General features: G+C 33.7%; 1 protein-coding gene across 2 annotated transcripts in view; it reads left to right on the top strand.

The window, feature by feature from the left end:
- The first annotated feature begins 192 nt into the window (after positions 1-192).
- Positions 193-15,909, top strand: part of LOC144971518 (dnaJ homolog subfamily C member 11-like) — a 32,354-nt gene continuing 16,637 nt past the window's right edge. Inside the window, exons 1-10 of one of the 2 annotated variants that reach the window (XM_078912501.1) lie at positions 193-289; positions 3,170-3,299; positions 5,287-5,360; positions 5,772-5,873; positions 6,630-6,706; positions 6,997-7,171; positions 7,487-7,554; positions 8,430-8,494; positions 10,100-10,227; positions 11,077-11,159. In XM_078912501.1, coding sequence (XP_078768627.1) covers positions 215-289; positions 3,170-3,299; positions 5,287-5,360; positions 5,772-5,873; positions 6,630-6,706; positions 6,997-7,171; positions 7,487-7,554; positions 8,430-8,494; positions 10,100-10,227; positions 11,077-11,159 — 977 coding nt within the window. In that variant the 5' untranslated portion in view covers positions 193-214. Of the gene's footprint in view, positions 290-3,169; positions 3,300-4,460; positions 4,546-5,286; positions 5,361-5,771; positions 5,874-6,629; positions 6,707-6,996; positions 7,172-7,486; positions 7,555-8,429; positions 8,495-10,099; positions 10,228-11,076; positions 11,160-15,909 lie in introns of those variants that run through there. The other variant, XM_078912502.1, reaches the window with a different exon arrangement.

Below are 15,909 nucleotides of genomic sequence, written 5' to 3'. Positions count from 1 at the left end.
ACAATTCATTTTATATAATTTTTAACTTATTGAATTTATATATAAGTCACATTATTTTGTTTTTAAATATTTTATTTACAATAAGATATTATCTAATTTAATTTTAAATTATATGAATTAAATATATCTATTTCAAAGTAGTTTTTTATATATTTTTTAAAAGATAGGATTTCTATTCTAATAAACATTTCGTCACTTCCTAAACCTAGGCAACATGGCTGCGTCCTTGGAGGAAGATGAGGGAATCTTGAAAAACGACTATTATGCCCTTTTGAATGTCAGCAAAGATGTAAGTGATTTTCGAAACCTTTCAGCATGTTTCATATGCCGCCTCACTTTTCCAACTCAAACTTTCGACTCTACTTATTTGTTTCACAAGGTGTACTCGACGACCGCCGTGCCGTAAATTACGAAATACCTAACTGAAACTGGAGTTAGAATTAGAGTAGAGAGACGGGCCGGTGTCTAGTCTAAAGATATGGTTTGAAATTATTTAGGAATTTCAATCCTTCTTGTGTCGTGAATAGATTTTAACATCTCATTCACGATGAGAAAATAAAATAAATATAATTGACAAGTTAAAAAAAATGAAGGTTTATAAGTATAAAAAAAGTAACGCTGTGATTATCCCCAGACACCTGTCTGGGGATAACGAATTTTCATTATCCCCAGACGCATATTTGAAACTCCGCTCTTTTAAACAATTATCCACATTCCAGAATATGGAATGTTTCCAGATGCACATAAAAATAAGGAAAGTTAATAAAATATCTATAAAAACATAAAATTAACCAACATTAAAATCAGTTGTTACTAAGGTACTACATATACACAATATGCGTCGACTTCGAAGTGGGTGTCATGGCCGAATGGTTTAGTCGTCTGCCCTGGACGTTTGACCATAATCGACGTTGTGGGTTCGAATCCTGGTAACGTCACTTTTTTTTTTTTTTTTTAAGTTCCGTCTTCTTTTTACAGAACGTTGAAAGGGATAAATGTCCCATCCATCCTCCCCCCACCTCTTTTTTTTTATTATTAAACACACTCTCTCTCTCTCTCTCTCTCTCTCTCTCTCTCTCGTTTTTATCTAGTTTCAAGCAAATATATTCGTCCCCACTCCGATCTCAAATAGTGTCTAAAAAGAATAAATAATTAAAAAGCAAACAAACAGAAATATTCAGAGAGCGACCAAATGGTCAGATAGAGGAGAAAAAAAACAATAATTGTTTTAAAAATAAAAACAATAATTGTTTTAAAAATAAAAACAATAATTGTTTTAAAAATAAAAACAATTTAAGAAATTCATGCTCAGAAACGGAACATTTACATAAAGGTTTAGCAAACAAAAAACTCTAAGGTTTAGGTCAAAATATAAAAAAAAAAAGAAAAAGAGAGATTTCCCTCGGATCAGGGAATAGTGTTAACAATAATAATAATAATAATAATAACAATAATAATAATAATAATAATAATAATAATAATAATAATAATAATAATAACAATTATAATAATAATAATAATAATAATAATAATAGTAATAGTATGATAATAAGAGTATTAATAATAAAAATAATACTATTATTGATAATAATATAATAATGATTTGATGGTAATAGTAGTAATAATAACAAATATTACAATTAGTATTATTATTATTATTATTATTATTATTATTATTATTATCATTGACCAAAACAAAAAAAAAAAACAATAATAGATCTAGAGCAAATTAAATAATGGAATAATATTATCGGAGAAATAAAAAATTCAACTGATTAAAAAAAACTCTTGCTCGGAACTCGGAACAAAAGTGAAAACAATGAAAATCAATTGGGAAGAAAGAAAGAAAAGTAAAAAAAAAAAATTGAGTGGGGGGGGGGGGGGGGGGGGGGGGGTGCGTGACTGGGTCGAATCTGTGCAGCTAAAAGGAGTAAAATGAAAGGTGGCCTTACCTACTGAGCTGCCTATCCACACCGCTATCGGAATATTTTAAATTCATATATGACCTAAACATATTTCCACCATTTTTGCTTCCTTGTTTTGGTAGTTATTTTCATCTCTGATTCGAATAAAAATATGTTGTTGGATCTAGTTTTGTGGACGTGTGATACTAAATTGTATTGTCTTGTGCGAAGCAGACAGGAAAATAACAGGTGTGGGTTTTTGGCTTTGGGGCGAACAACACCATGGCCTAGGAATTCGTCCGCGACATAAAAATTATTCCCGGTCGTCCCCAAAATTGTGGCCAGAATGAGCAAATTATAGAAACAAGAGATGATCAATAAAGTTAACAGGTAGGTAGGTAATGAAAATTTAAATGGTTGATGGACTATGAACAGATTTGATGATTAACAACTTTCTTCCTGGTTGAAAATAAAAAGTCGAATTGCCAGTTTGACGTTTTCAGATCAAAGTAACAAAAGAAATTTCATTGATCCATTTGCTTTAAAATATTTTTTTTAAAAGAGCTGGATTTGACATTTGATCACTATTTACTTTCATCTTGTGTTAAATATCACTTGATATATTAACTGTTTTGGGACACAACCACTAGTATTTTTTCCAGAATATTTGGTATTTTTCACGCCTAGTTTGGCATTTTGCATAAAATCTTTCTGCCCACTTGCTACATGCGTCTGGGGATAGTATCCCCAGACAGGTGTCTGGGGATAACAAAAATTGGTTATCCCCAGACACCTGTCTGGGGATAACGAATTTTTATTATCCCCAGACAGGCGTCTGGGAATAATGACAGCAAAAAAGTAAATAAGGATAAGGAAAAGATTGTGGAAGAAGCGTCACTAAGACTAAGACTAAGACTAAAGATGTAATCTGGTGCATAAAATCCTTAAAAAAATGATTTTGTACCATCTCATCTCATCCCCCCCCCCCCCTCTCTCACTCTCTCCCTCTCTCTCTCTCTCTCTCTCTCTCTCTCTCTCTCTCTCTCTCTCTCTCTCTCTCTCTCCCCCCTCCCCCCCTCTCTCTCCCCCTCCCCCTCTCTCTCCTCCTCCCACTGCCCACTCTCTCTCTTTTTTTTTTCCTTTCTTTCCTTCCCTCTGCCTCTCTCTCCCTCTCTCCCTCTCTCCCATTTCTTTCTTTCAGGTAGTCTCATGTTTTGATAGTAATAAACTTTTTTTTTTAATTTCCAATTTTTTTTTCAATTCAGGCAACTCTTGATGAAATAAACAATGCATTCCGTCATCTAAGTAGAATATACCACCCAGACAAACATGTGGATCCCATACGAAAAAAAAAGGCTGAAACTATATTTAGCAAACTGAGAAATGCTCATGATGGTAAGACTAAGATTGATAATGAATGTTTAATCTCGAGTGCTAATACATTACAGTGCAACACACTTTCGACAAACTACATGAGACAGCCGGAAACGTTAGTCGAATCTGTGGTTTGACGAATACACGAACATGGCTGTAAGACAAGAGACAAACTGTGATGTAGTCTACTGTACAAGTATAGATAGAATGAGGTTGATGTCAATCAGGTCTTTGTTATTGTTTTTAGCCAGCCATTTTTATGAGTAGTTCTCACTAAACTGTATAAATCAGACCATAAATTTTCATGGTTACACATAATTTCGTATGTTGGTACGTTATTTCCAGCTGGCGAATGTTGTGAGCTTTTTGGCTAAGCGCAAAGCATCAATATGATCTAAATGTTTGCACATCCTGCATTCTGGACTCGTAGATTCACACCTCTTTGTTGGCAAAATAATGAATTTCATTCACTCCTGAGTTACTCCCTTAGACAAACAAAACACACTACCATGCCATACAACACGGCATACACGATAACATGGTATGATGTGGGGGAAGCGGTAAGAATGGAGGGGGAAGGCACTTGTCTACACATGTGCACCCTTTGTAAAACAATATGGCTATCCGGTGGTTGTTACAGGCGATTGAAAAATGAGCATAGAATTGTCAGGTAACGCAATTTCTTCATTAGTGTGTCAACAAACAATATTGTGATAAATACTCACACATTGTGGTCTGATTGTTTCGGGACAGGCAAGCACTTTAGATGGCTATGCCTGAGACTGACCAAAAATTTATGTCACATTACAAGATGGTGATCACAATTTTTAAGGAAAACGATTCCATTGGTTGAGCTATTGAATACAACTCACATTGATCAACTTTTATTTTTCTTATCTTGTTTTATGACTTGATTAAAAGAATATTTTTTTGGGTCAGTTTCAGGCTATAACTATAAGTTCATGAAGACTACTGCACCACGTAATTTGCTCTCTCTCTCTCTCTCTCTCTCTCTCTCTCTCTCTCTCTCTCTCTCTCTCTCTCTCTCTCTCTCTCTCTCTCTCTCTCTCTCTCTCTCTCTCTCTCTCTCTCTCTCTCTCTTTCTTTCTTTCTTTCTTTTTTTTCTTTCTTTCTTAGTGGACAGTGAGTTCGCCCTAAGTCTCAGTTTGGTTTATCAAAACTGTGAAACTGTTCATGGATGCAGTGAAAATTTTACTAAGACAATGAAAGACATAATTTGGGAATTCTTTCTTTCTTCGCTGAACCTGTGAGTTTGTCAAATGCGTGTTAGCTGAAACCGTGTTACACTGTATTTCTCTTTTAATGTGCATAGCTGGGTTTAATAATGTTGCAGATATGAGTGAATAATGTAAAGTTGTTAAGTGTTCCTCTCGTGTCAAAATTTGTTTTGCTCTCAGAGAGGCAGTATTTAAGTAAAGTCTACTAGCACTTGCAGTCTGAAAAAAAAATAGCCTTCTTTTGGCTACACAAGCCTGGGCCAGAACCAAGTTTGTCATCATGGTTGTGCAAATCAGATTATGTTCATCTTTCTACTAATCATCTGAATCCTGAAACTCCTTGATCAAATCTATTTTGGTTTTTGGAATAAAATAAAAAAATATGGTCTAATAGATTTTTAAACTGATATTTTGGTAAAACGAAAGATGAATCAATGTCTGGATAACCATGATGACATTTAACTTTTCACTAATTTATGAGTTTTGAGCCAGTTGCTTTATTGTTTTAGATAATTAAGGCAATGCAGATATGCAGAATTAAATGCTGTTCAGTACCTTATATATACTCAAATGTATTGTTGTTTTTTTTTTTTTCATAATTCTATGCACATAAAATTTTTTTTAAAAAAAGAAGAGCTGAAACATCCATGGTTTTTATTAGGATTCCTTCCAGTTATCCATATTCCTTTAAAATTGTATCATAAATGTATTTTCAATATTATTATAAGCATAACCATTCTATTGTGTTGTGGAAAAAAAAAAAAAAACAGTTTTGAGGAACAAGCACAAGCGGCTGATCTATGACATGTATGGAGAGAAAGGTCTTGCCAGTGGAGATATGGAGGTATTTGTTAGGAGATTTGATTTGGATAAATTGGGAGATGGACAATACTCACACACTAGAATAAGACTTTGAACCAGTATTCTTGTTAATATGGAATTAAATTATTGCAAAACTTGGTTCTGTATTTAGCAATTATTTAATGGATTTTCTCTGTTTAACTTACACTTGAGAATTTCACTGTAATAGAAAAAAATAATATTGCATAGAATTTTGTTAGAAACCCAAATGTGCTCCCATTTATGTCTTATAAAAGAGTAAATATAGAATTACAAATGTAGTTGATAATTAAATTTTATATTAAATTTATTTATTTTGATTTTAAAAATTCGAGATTTTTTTTTTTTTTGGACTAATTTTGCCACAAAGATCTCACTATAGATGCCTAATTTTGTTACATTTTCATATTCTCAGATTATATCTCGAACCAAAACTCCATCTGAAATAATTGCTGAATATGAACGTCTTCAGAAAGAGAGGGAAGAGAGAAGATTGCAACAGAGAACGAACCCAAGAGTAAGTGGAAATGGTATCTCCTGTTAAATGTTGAATCAAAGGTGTTAACTTATTTCTCACCAAATTGCCATAGTTTTTTTTTTACTATGGATACAATGGGGTTATTATCAGTGTTTATTTTGTTCTAAAGGGATACTTTTGGGTTAGTATGTTTTTTGTTTTTTTTTTTTTGTTTTTTTTTATAGTCTTATTTCCTCATTTTCTGCTCGGGTAATTTTTGTCTATTTGTCCTTTTTCCTCATTTTCTGCTATGTTAACTCTTATCACATGTAATAAAGCTTTAAATTTGATTCCCATTGTGGGGAACTAAAAATGTGTCTACTTTTTGCTGTGTGGGATTAAAAGTAACTCAATACCAATGTCAAGGACACGTCTTACAATTCTTAATGAAAGCAAAATTATTAATATGTTTTACAATGACTTTGTTCTTTTTTTTTTCTTCAAATATTTAAATGAATCAAAGTAATAATTGATACCAAATTGTTATTAGTGCCAAAAAAAAAAAGGGGGGGGGGAAGGAATATAAATAAGTGAGTATTTATAAAGATTAAACATTCTTAACTTGTTCAAATATTCTAGAAGATTTTGATTATAAACTATGATTTTGAATTACTTTTGTTATTTTTAATATACGGGATACTTGAAGGACCCTAGAAAAAAGAAAATGAACTTTAGTTTTGGTGTATGGAGTATGGATGTTTCCTGTCTTTTTTTTTTTTTTCACTAGTTCTTTAACCATCTGCATATTTTCATCAGGGAAGCATCACAGTTGAAGTCAATGCCACAGATATTTTTGATACAGACATAAATGATGAGGAAGTTCTCGATTATCAGTAAGCATCTTAAAGAACTTAGTATCAAGAAAGTTTTATGCCTTGGATATTTAACCATTGCCCAGATTTTTCTTCATTTTTGATTTAAACAAAATAAATTGTTATATAGTGTTACTTCTATTTAAAGAGGTTTTTTCCTTTATAAATTTTCAGCTTCTTAAATATTTTTCAAGGAAAGTAAAATGCATGTATATGCACTCATGCAATTGAACTTTAAAGCAACATTTCTAAAACTTGGCAGTGAAATTATTTCCATGTCTATATTGATATATGTTTTGTGAAAACTTCAGACCAAGCAGATCAGTGGAAATCAATTCCATGAGCATAGCTCAGTCAGTGGAGTGTCCTTTGACCCTTAAAGACACGCTTGTCATTGGTGGGAACTTAGAAACGAGGAATGGAAATGGTATTGGGATATTTAGCGTGATATGGCGGCGGTTGATATCCGAGAAAGGATGGGCAGAGGTAAGAAACAAAACTGGTTTTTATCATTTGAGTATTTTGATGATAAGTGTGTCTCTAAAACCAAAAAAAGTCTCCGTCTCTAATAAATAGAAGATAAACACTTTTCTAATTGCTTATATCAACCATTTATTATCTTTATTGATTGAGAACCAATACTGATTTATTTATTTTTTTCTTTTTAATTTTTTTTTTTGCATAAAGTGTTGTAAATAATAAGCTTCTCTTATAACTGTCTGTATCAAGAGTGAAATATTTGCCTTATGTTTAAATCTGGTCTCTATGATTTTCTCCTGTTGTTTTCTTTCATCTTTGCAGTTTGATGTGAGTCTTGGATCATCTTCTGCCATTGGAGTAACTGGGTTTCGTCAACTGACAAGAAGATGGTAAATGATTATTATTTCGTATGTAAAAGTGACGCAATACATTATGTTTTGTTATTGTAGAACAACGGGAATTGAAAGAGAAATCATTGTCGATTTTAATAAATTTAAATTGGCTCCCTGTTAACAGCCGAATTATGTTCAAAATTCTATGCTATGCTTTTAAATGTTTTAATAAGACAGCTCCTGCATACCTTCAAAATATGGTTAATCTCTATGTGCTGGAGAGAGAACCAGTGGTCAAGATCTCTTCCAGGTTCCTCACTGTAGATCGTCTTTTAGTGAGAGATCTTTTAGCCAGTCGGCACCCATATTATGGAACCAACTGCCTTCATCCCTCAAAAAATGTCAGACATTTGAAAATTTTAAGAAGAAACTTAAAACACATCTCTTTAGAAAATCATTTGATGTTTAACATTTCTATCAGGCCTACATATTATAGATATCCTAAATTTTCATCTTGTAGCACAGTGCGTGGTAATTAAATTACAAATTGATTTATGCTATTCAAATATGCTTAAATTATTAATTTATTTTTTCTTTTTATTTGCATATTGTAAAGCGCCTCCGAGCACATTGTGGATCTAGACGCTATATCAATTCATTCATTCATTCATTCATTGTCTTAATAAATAGTTTTTCAGTCTTTAGAAAATTGTATACACAACTATACTAAATATTGTATAGAGGATTAAAAAGCCACAGCATACCTTTTCGTTTGTGGTGCTAATACACTAATTAAGCCCCATTAATGTGTCTAAAGAGCTAATGTGAAATGAATAGAGTAAAAATGTTCATATTTTCATTTTTTTTCTCTATTAATATTAATAGTTCATTATTAAACATTTCAATGATCACTGTAAATATGTTTCTTTCAGTCAAATGCGTGTGGGCTTTAGATCTGAAATAACACATTATGGCTACCGACCTCTAGCCACATTAAGTAAGTGTTCATATCATATCTGCTTCAGTTATAATGTAATGCTGTTGTTTATTTCCTAAACACATGTGACTGCAATAGCTGGGAAAAAGTTTGCAAAGATAATTTTTTTGCAATAAGAGACATTATTGAATTTAAGTATTTGGTAAAAGAGCTTACATTTTAAAATGGAGAGAAACCAATTTTGAAGATTGAGATGTTTGATTGAAATATAACTATAACCACCAACATATACCAACAAATGGGTGTGGGTGGTGGCTGTTGGCATTGTATGATCAAATGGTAAAATGCTCAGTAGATAAAATTTATATTTTCATGGATGCTAAATCACATGTCTAGCCAGTATGACCCCCCCCCCCCCCCCCCCCCCCCCTTTTAAAAAAAATTTGCTGTGGCCATTAATCACCACCATCATCATCATTAACATCAGAATGCAAGCACCACAATCGTATCATCATCATCACTTCCACCACTTCTACAACACACCACCTCCACATCGTCATAGTGGGCAGGGAGGTACATGCTGTGTCTTCTATCCCCCCATACCCGTTTTCCAATTGTTTCCTGTCGTTGTCTCGGAATGAGATTACTTAGTTTTGTCCTGATCCTTGCCGGGAGGGAAACAGTTGAATGTATAGTTATAGTTTTTGGAGATGATATTTTTTTCATTGTAAATCATCTCTCTGTTATGCATTGTATTATGTTTAGTTTACATATTATATTATATGATTTGTAAACATTTGAGTGTATTCCTCTTAGTTGGGACATGTGCTTGTGTCTGCATGAGACTTTTAGGTGATCTCAAACTAAATACTTTGACAGTGTGCTCTTGGAATCTACATCTGTTCCCTATTTTACCAATTCCCCTATGTCTCACCTTTTCTTTTGTGCTTTAATTGTAATTCTAGAACTTTTTACTATCCCATTTTCTTCCTTTTTACTGGCGCTGATATGACCTTAATGTGTTGCAAGCTCCGTAAAACCCTTAAAAACAAAACAAAAACAAACAAACCTCCACATCGTCACTACCACCACTACAACAACCACATCATTATCACGACTACTAATTTAGGTGATCTCAAACTAAAAGCACATTGATAGTTTGCACTTGGAATCTACTTCTGAACCCTTTTTGAACAGACCAGTCCCCTTTGTCTTAGTTTTCTCTCTCAGGTGCTTTCAAATTTAAATCTAGAACTTAAAAAAACAACTTTTCCATCTTCTTTTTCATTGGCACAAAAGTGTAGGATGAATGAAACATCATAAAACTCTTATAAACAAAAAGCATTCTGTGTTTATATCATGATTTTTTAATTATTATTCTATGTATTACTTATATAGAAATTTATATTTTTGTTTGATTGGTATAGTTTTTGGATCTTTGTCTTTAGCTGAAACTAAATGTGAGATTAGGTGTTGAATATTAAGTCTGTTACAGATTTTCGAAACAAACTCTTTTTATTTATTTTTTTTTTTTTTTTTTTTCAAATAAATCGGTAACATTTTGATTTTATTTCTTGGACTGATTTAAAAAAGAAATAAATGCTGTCTGCATTAGATATTAATTTTTAATTCTTCTTTTTTTTCTTTTATTAAATTAAAATTCAGTGTTAGCATATCAGTTTGATCGCTCCCTGCAAGGAAGGATGACCTTTAGCATGACCCCAAGCACTTCGTCCATTCAAACCAAACTTGTTTACAGTCATGAAAACAACCATTTTTCTTCGGCTATTCAGGTGGGTGCTAGGACTTTACCATTCAGTTGCTTTGGCAATTAATGTTAAAGATTGACCGTAACTGAAATAAGGAAGCTTTTTATAATAGAAAATTGATCTGGTGGAGTAATGAGTGTTTATTATTTAATTTGTAAAAGTGTTTTTGTCTTGACTTCTGATACTCTCTTCTTTGTTTTGATGTCACAAAGATACTGACAAAAAAATTTCAGATTTAATACCTGACATCTTGATTCATTGATCAGTGATGGCAAAGCACATGGTATCATATAGCTGTTTATTGTGTATATTGTTTGCCTGGTATGGTTTCTGTCTGAAATATTCTGTTAATACTTTTTTTTTTCAAAAGTTAGAAAAATTGTGAATAATGCAGTGCCAGATAAAGCAGAATTGCAAAATACGAGTACGAGACAACGTCATAAAAAAAAAAAAAAGAAAGCACAGAGCTTTGAGAAACTACTGGGATAGTTTACAGTGCTGAAATGGATCACTTTGTAACAGTTATGGGAACACAATCATCGCATTTTTGTTTTAGCTATTCGAATTCATTCAGTGTATTGAATCATTCATGCATTGTAATTTTATCTTTTAAACATGTCTTTGTCTTTGTACAACAATCTTTAATAAATGGACTAGATTTATAAAAATCGTTTTTTTTTTTTGGTTTTTTTTGTTGTTGTTGTTGTGTTTTTTTGTTTTTTTTTTTTTTTTAAAATAGCATGCTCCATAAATTTTATATTGTTATCTAATTTATCCAACATATTTGTCAGAGCAATCTCTTCCAATAATGGCAGGATTACCATCCAGTCACTTTTTTATATTATATACTTTTACAACTACCCTTCATTACAGCTTGGAATCCGGTCCAGTTTTTTGGCTATCAGTTACTCAAGAGCTTTCACTGAAGAAAATGGAAAACTTAGTGCTGGTATCAGGTAAAGACATGCTAAATAATACTTAATTATCAGTATAGCTTTTGTCATTTTGATCATTTCCACTCTTGGATTTAAAAAAAAAATCCATTCTTTCTTATCCATATCCACTGGGAGCTTATACATATCAACTTTGATGTTGTATAACTTTTGAAATCTTTTATCGAATCAGTTGAAACTTTCACATATATTATTTAATATGTTGGGCGTGACATGACAAAATCAATTAACATACACCTGAAAACTTTTGAAGGGAGATAACTTTTAATACACTCATTTGAAAAAATTCAGTGTTCAAGTTTGCCTATTATCTTGTGTGTCCTCTCCTCTAGCTTCCAATTCAGCATGGCAACGACGATTCATTTCATGGACTGAATGAGCTTTTTCACTGTTCTTTGTGAAGTTCCATTCCTCCTGTATTGCTATCTACAATGAGCTGCCCTCTTTTTTGTGGTGATTGTCTCCTCTTCTGTATCTTTCTATCCAGGTCATCCCAAAGATGTTCGATTGGCTTAACCCTCTCCTTACCACCTATTGTAAAATCGTCTCATTTGTTACGATGCAACCGTTACTTTTCTCATCCAAATTAAAAAATTTTTTTTCTATACCTATAAAAACTTGACATTCTGTAATATAGCTCATATTGTCGAACAATATTATGTATAGAATGTGCTTGTTGCTGTTCTGTTTGAGTAAGAAATGTCTGATTTTATGTTGGGTGGGTGTGAAGTTTTGGGGGAAATTCTGAAAATGGCTGGTAAGGAGAGGGTTAACCCTATCCCTACAAGGTGGGTCATTTTTGACCCGGGAGGGTCTTAAAAAATAATTTAAAAAAAAAACTTTTTGATGGATTGGCTTGAAATTTTAGATAAGCTTTGTTCGTCTAAGTTTACATATGTGTGTAAATTTTCAGACACCTGGAGTGAACAGTTTTTATTTAGCGAGGGGTCAAACATGACTACCCCTATTCCTACATAGGTGGGTCATTTTTGACCCACTAATAAAATCAATGAAAAAACTATATTTTCTCCCATTACGGGCATATAAGTGGGTTCATTAGCGATCAAATAATAACAATAACAGAAATGTGCATGGAGCCACTTTACTTTTCTGTTATCTTGAGTTATCCTCCCCTTGATATATTTGGTAGTTACCTCCCTTTTCACGTTATTTCCTCTTCCGCTTTTACATTGTTTTGATCCTCGTGCAATGAACATGGAAAGGAATATTTTTGAAACTTTAGAGATAGCTGATTTTACTGAAGAGAATGAGGACGATACAGTTCAAGAAATGGATGATTATGAAAGCGATGGAGAAGATTTTCCAGATGCCTTATTGGATGACAATGATAACTTACCAAATGAAAGTGACTTGGAATCTGATGAAGAATTTGTGCCTACAGAAATGGGCCCTGTCATCTACAAGTATCCTGACGAAGTTCAAACTGAAGGTATGTCTGCTTTTATTTACTTTTGGAATAGTTTAATCTCTATTATATTCTAAACCACAATGAGTCCTTTCCAACAACTATGATAAGATAATAATATTTCACAAGATGTATTGTTTAGTTATTCAAATTGAAAAATCAATAAATATTGAATTCCATATCCTTTCCCAGATACCTTTTCGTCCAACTTATGTATGATTAGTAGTAATGTATGATTTTGTTGTTTGATACATTTTATCTTATTTTCATCTTCAGTTTTAGAACTGATTGAAGAAGGGGAAGGGCCAACCTCAAGCAATTTCTATCCGCCATCTCTGCCTGACTTGCAAATAAGTTCTGATGATGAAAACGGAGCAACTGAGAATACAGTTCTTCAACCCACAGGAAATACAAATGATGGTGAGTGTAACTAAATTGATATAAATTAAATATAACTAAAGTTGTGAGTTTTTTTTTCGCATTTTAGCACATGCAGTGCCCGAAGTCTAACTGAATAATCAATGTTATAATGCTAAAGAACTACGTAAGTTGCAACTCAATCTCAAGTGTGTACCATGGTTACCCTATGTACCTTCAGCTACATGTCCAGTGTGATATCCATTCGATCATGCCTGTATTATGTTTACTTTTAGAGTGTTGAAATAATTGTTTCAATATTATTATATAGCAGTACTAATTCTTTTCTGTCCTTCCCTCCCCTCCTTCCCCCCCCCCCCCCCACTTTATTATTTATTGTCAGACTCTGTTGCCGTGGTTACTAAAGATGGGATGTCCTGGTCAGCAAACACTATACCCAACCAGAGAACTCCAAGCAAAAATATTTGTCGTCAAGCAAAGCCTAAATTGGTCGGGTGTCAACAGATAATTGATCCTACATCTGCATTCAATTTATTTTTCACCCAATCTATACTTTCTGATGTTGTTAGATATACAAATGCAGAAGGGAGAAAGGCTTTGGGAGAAAAATGGAAAGATACGGATGATATCGAAATGCGTGGCTACCTTGGTATTCTCATTCATCTGGGTGCCATGAATCAAAACATTTTTTCAACGGAATTAGTATGGGATCTAAAAAATGGAAACGCGCTGGCAAGGGCTGTGATGACAAGAAATCGATTCTTGAGTTTATCCAACAGACTGAGGTTTGACAATAAAAACACCAGAACGGAGAGAAGGAATCGAGATATTTTTGCTCCTGTAAGAGACATTTGGGAGGCTCTGCTGAAAAATCTAAAACGCCATTACTCGCCAGGACCTTTCATCACTGTTGATGAGCAACTAATGCCTTGGAGAGGAAGATGTTCTTTTCTTCAATATTTGCCGTCAAAACCGGACAAGTATGGGCTGAAAATATTTTGGGCAGCGGATGCAGACACAAAATACCCATTGGGAGCAATTCCATACCTTGGAAAAATTGGAAGAGAACCTCAAATAAACTTAGGGAGGAACACGGCTCTACAGTTGAGTGAACCTTATTTTGGAAGTGGTCGAAATTTGACGGTGGACAATTTTTTTACGGACATGGAACTATGCAATGGTCTTGAAGGGAATAAGATGACAGTTGTGGGGACGGTTCGAAGAAATAAAAGGTTTGTTCCTGAAGCCTTCAAAGACCCAAAGCGAACAAAGAAAGGACAGCCTGAATTTGTATTTGAAAAAGGGAAAACACTTGTAAGTTATAAATCCGGATGTAAAAAAAATGTGATTGTTTTGTCTTCAATGCACAATGATGGAAAGCTAGTTACATCCCCGAATGGAAAAGAAATACCTGAAATAATCGAATTCTACAATTCAACGAAAGGAGGAGTTGACTGTATGGACTTCATGGCTCATTCAATGACAACCAAAAGACAGACAAAGAGGTGGCCCATGGTTATTTTTTTCAACATTTTGGACATCGCTAGCATCGCTGCATTAGCTGTGTACAAAATTAAATTTCCAGAAAGTAAACTTTCCCAAGCTGACAATCGACGTTTTTTTCAGATAGATATTGCTTTGGAACTAGCTCGTCCTCTCATGGAAAGAAGATTGACTATGAACATTCCTAAGGAATTGAAGAGTAAAATAGTTACTCAACTAGGCAATGATGATGAATATGAGCCAATTCCAACTGCAACAATAGGGTGTGGCCTGAAAAGGAGACGGTGTGGAAAGTGTCCACCAAAAAAAGACGTGAAAACTTCAACAGCCTGTAATAAATGCTCTGTGCCAGTTTGCAAACGACATTCAGTGAAAACCATTTTATGGGAGCGTTCACATATTACGTCATCAGCTAGGGGGGGAGGGGGGGTCTACCAAATGTTGACATGTGTTGACATGGGGAGGGGGGGGTCAGACCCAAGATGATGTCATCAAAACATAGGCAAATTAGGCCTATTTTATTAAATGCAAGAGCTTCAAAAATGGCATTCGAAATAAATAAGCAAAAAGGTGAAAAATTAATTAAATGATGGAATCATCAAAACCGATTGAACTGCTCAAACTGCTTGCTACCATTCAGTTTTGATTCTGAAAAGTTTTCTTCATCAATCATTTGATTTGGTTGTGTCTAGTTTATTAAATATATTTTGGAGTTTTCATCTGAAGAATGAGTAATAGTATTAGTAATACCATAGAATTAAACGAATGAGAATACGTACGAAGCCTAAAAAGTGTCCACCAATGAAAGCATTCAGCGCCATTTTGTTGTTGGCTGAGAATGTAGTAATTACCATTCATTCGGTATCTATGTCAACATAACGACACAAGAAAAACAACAAACAATATCAAAATCCACAATAAAATGTTTCAGAACTGTTGCGTACATTTATGGCACAACGAAGCTGTCAAAAAATGAAGTTAGAGAATGTGTGTAATCATGTATTATAATAACCTGTAATGTGTTTTCCAACCACCACATCATCTACTACTACAACCACCACCACAATATCATCACTAACACTACTACTACAACCACAAGCCCCACATCATTATCACTACCACTACTACTACACCACCACCAGCACATCATCATCACTACCACTACTACAATCACCACAACCACATCGTCATCACTACCACTACTACTGCAACCACCACCACCATATCATCATCATTACCACTACTACCACAACCACCACCACCACTACTACTACAACCACCACCACATCACTACCTCAACTACTACAACCACCACCACAATAGCACCACTACCACTACTACTACAACCACCACAACCACATCGTCATCACGACCACTACTACTACAACCACCACCATATCATTACCATTACCACTACTACTACAACCACCACTACCACCATATCAT

Source organism: Berghia stephanieae, chromosome 4 (assembly GCF_034508935.2).
Source record: "Berghia stephanieae isolate SIO BIC M18660-M18661 chromosome 4, UCSD_Bste_1.3, whole genome shotgun sequence".
Classification (NCBI taxonomy): domain Eukaryota; kingdom Metazoa; phylum Mollusca; class Gastropoda; order Nudibranchia; family Aeolidiidae; genus Berghia; species Berghia stephanieae.
This window is presented reverse-complemented; position numbering and strand designations above follow the sequence as displayed.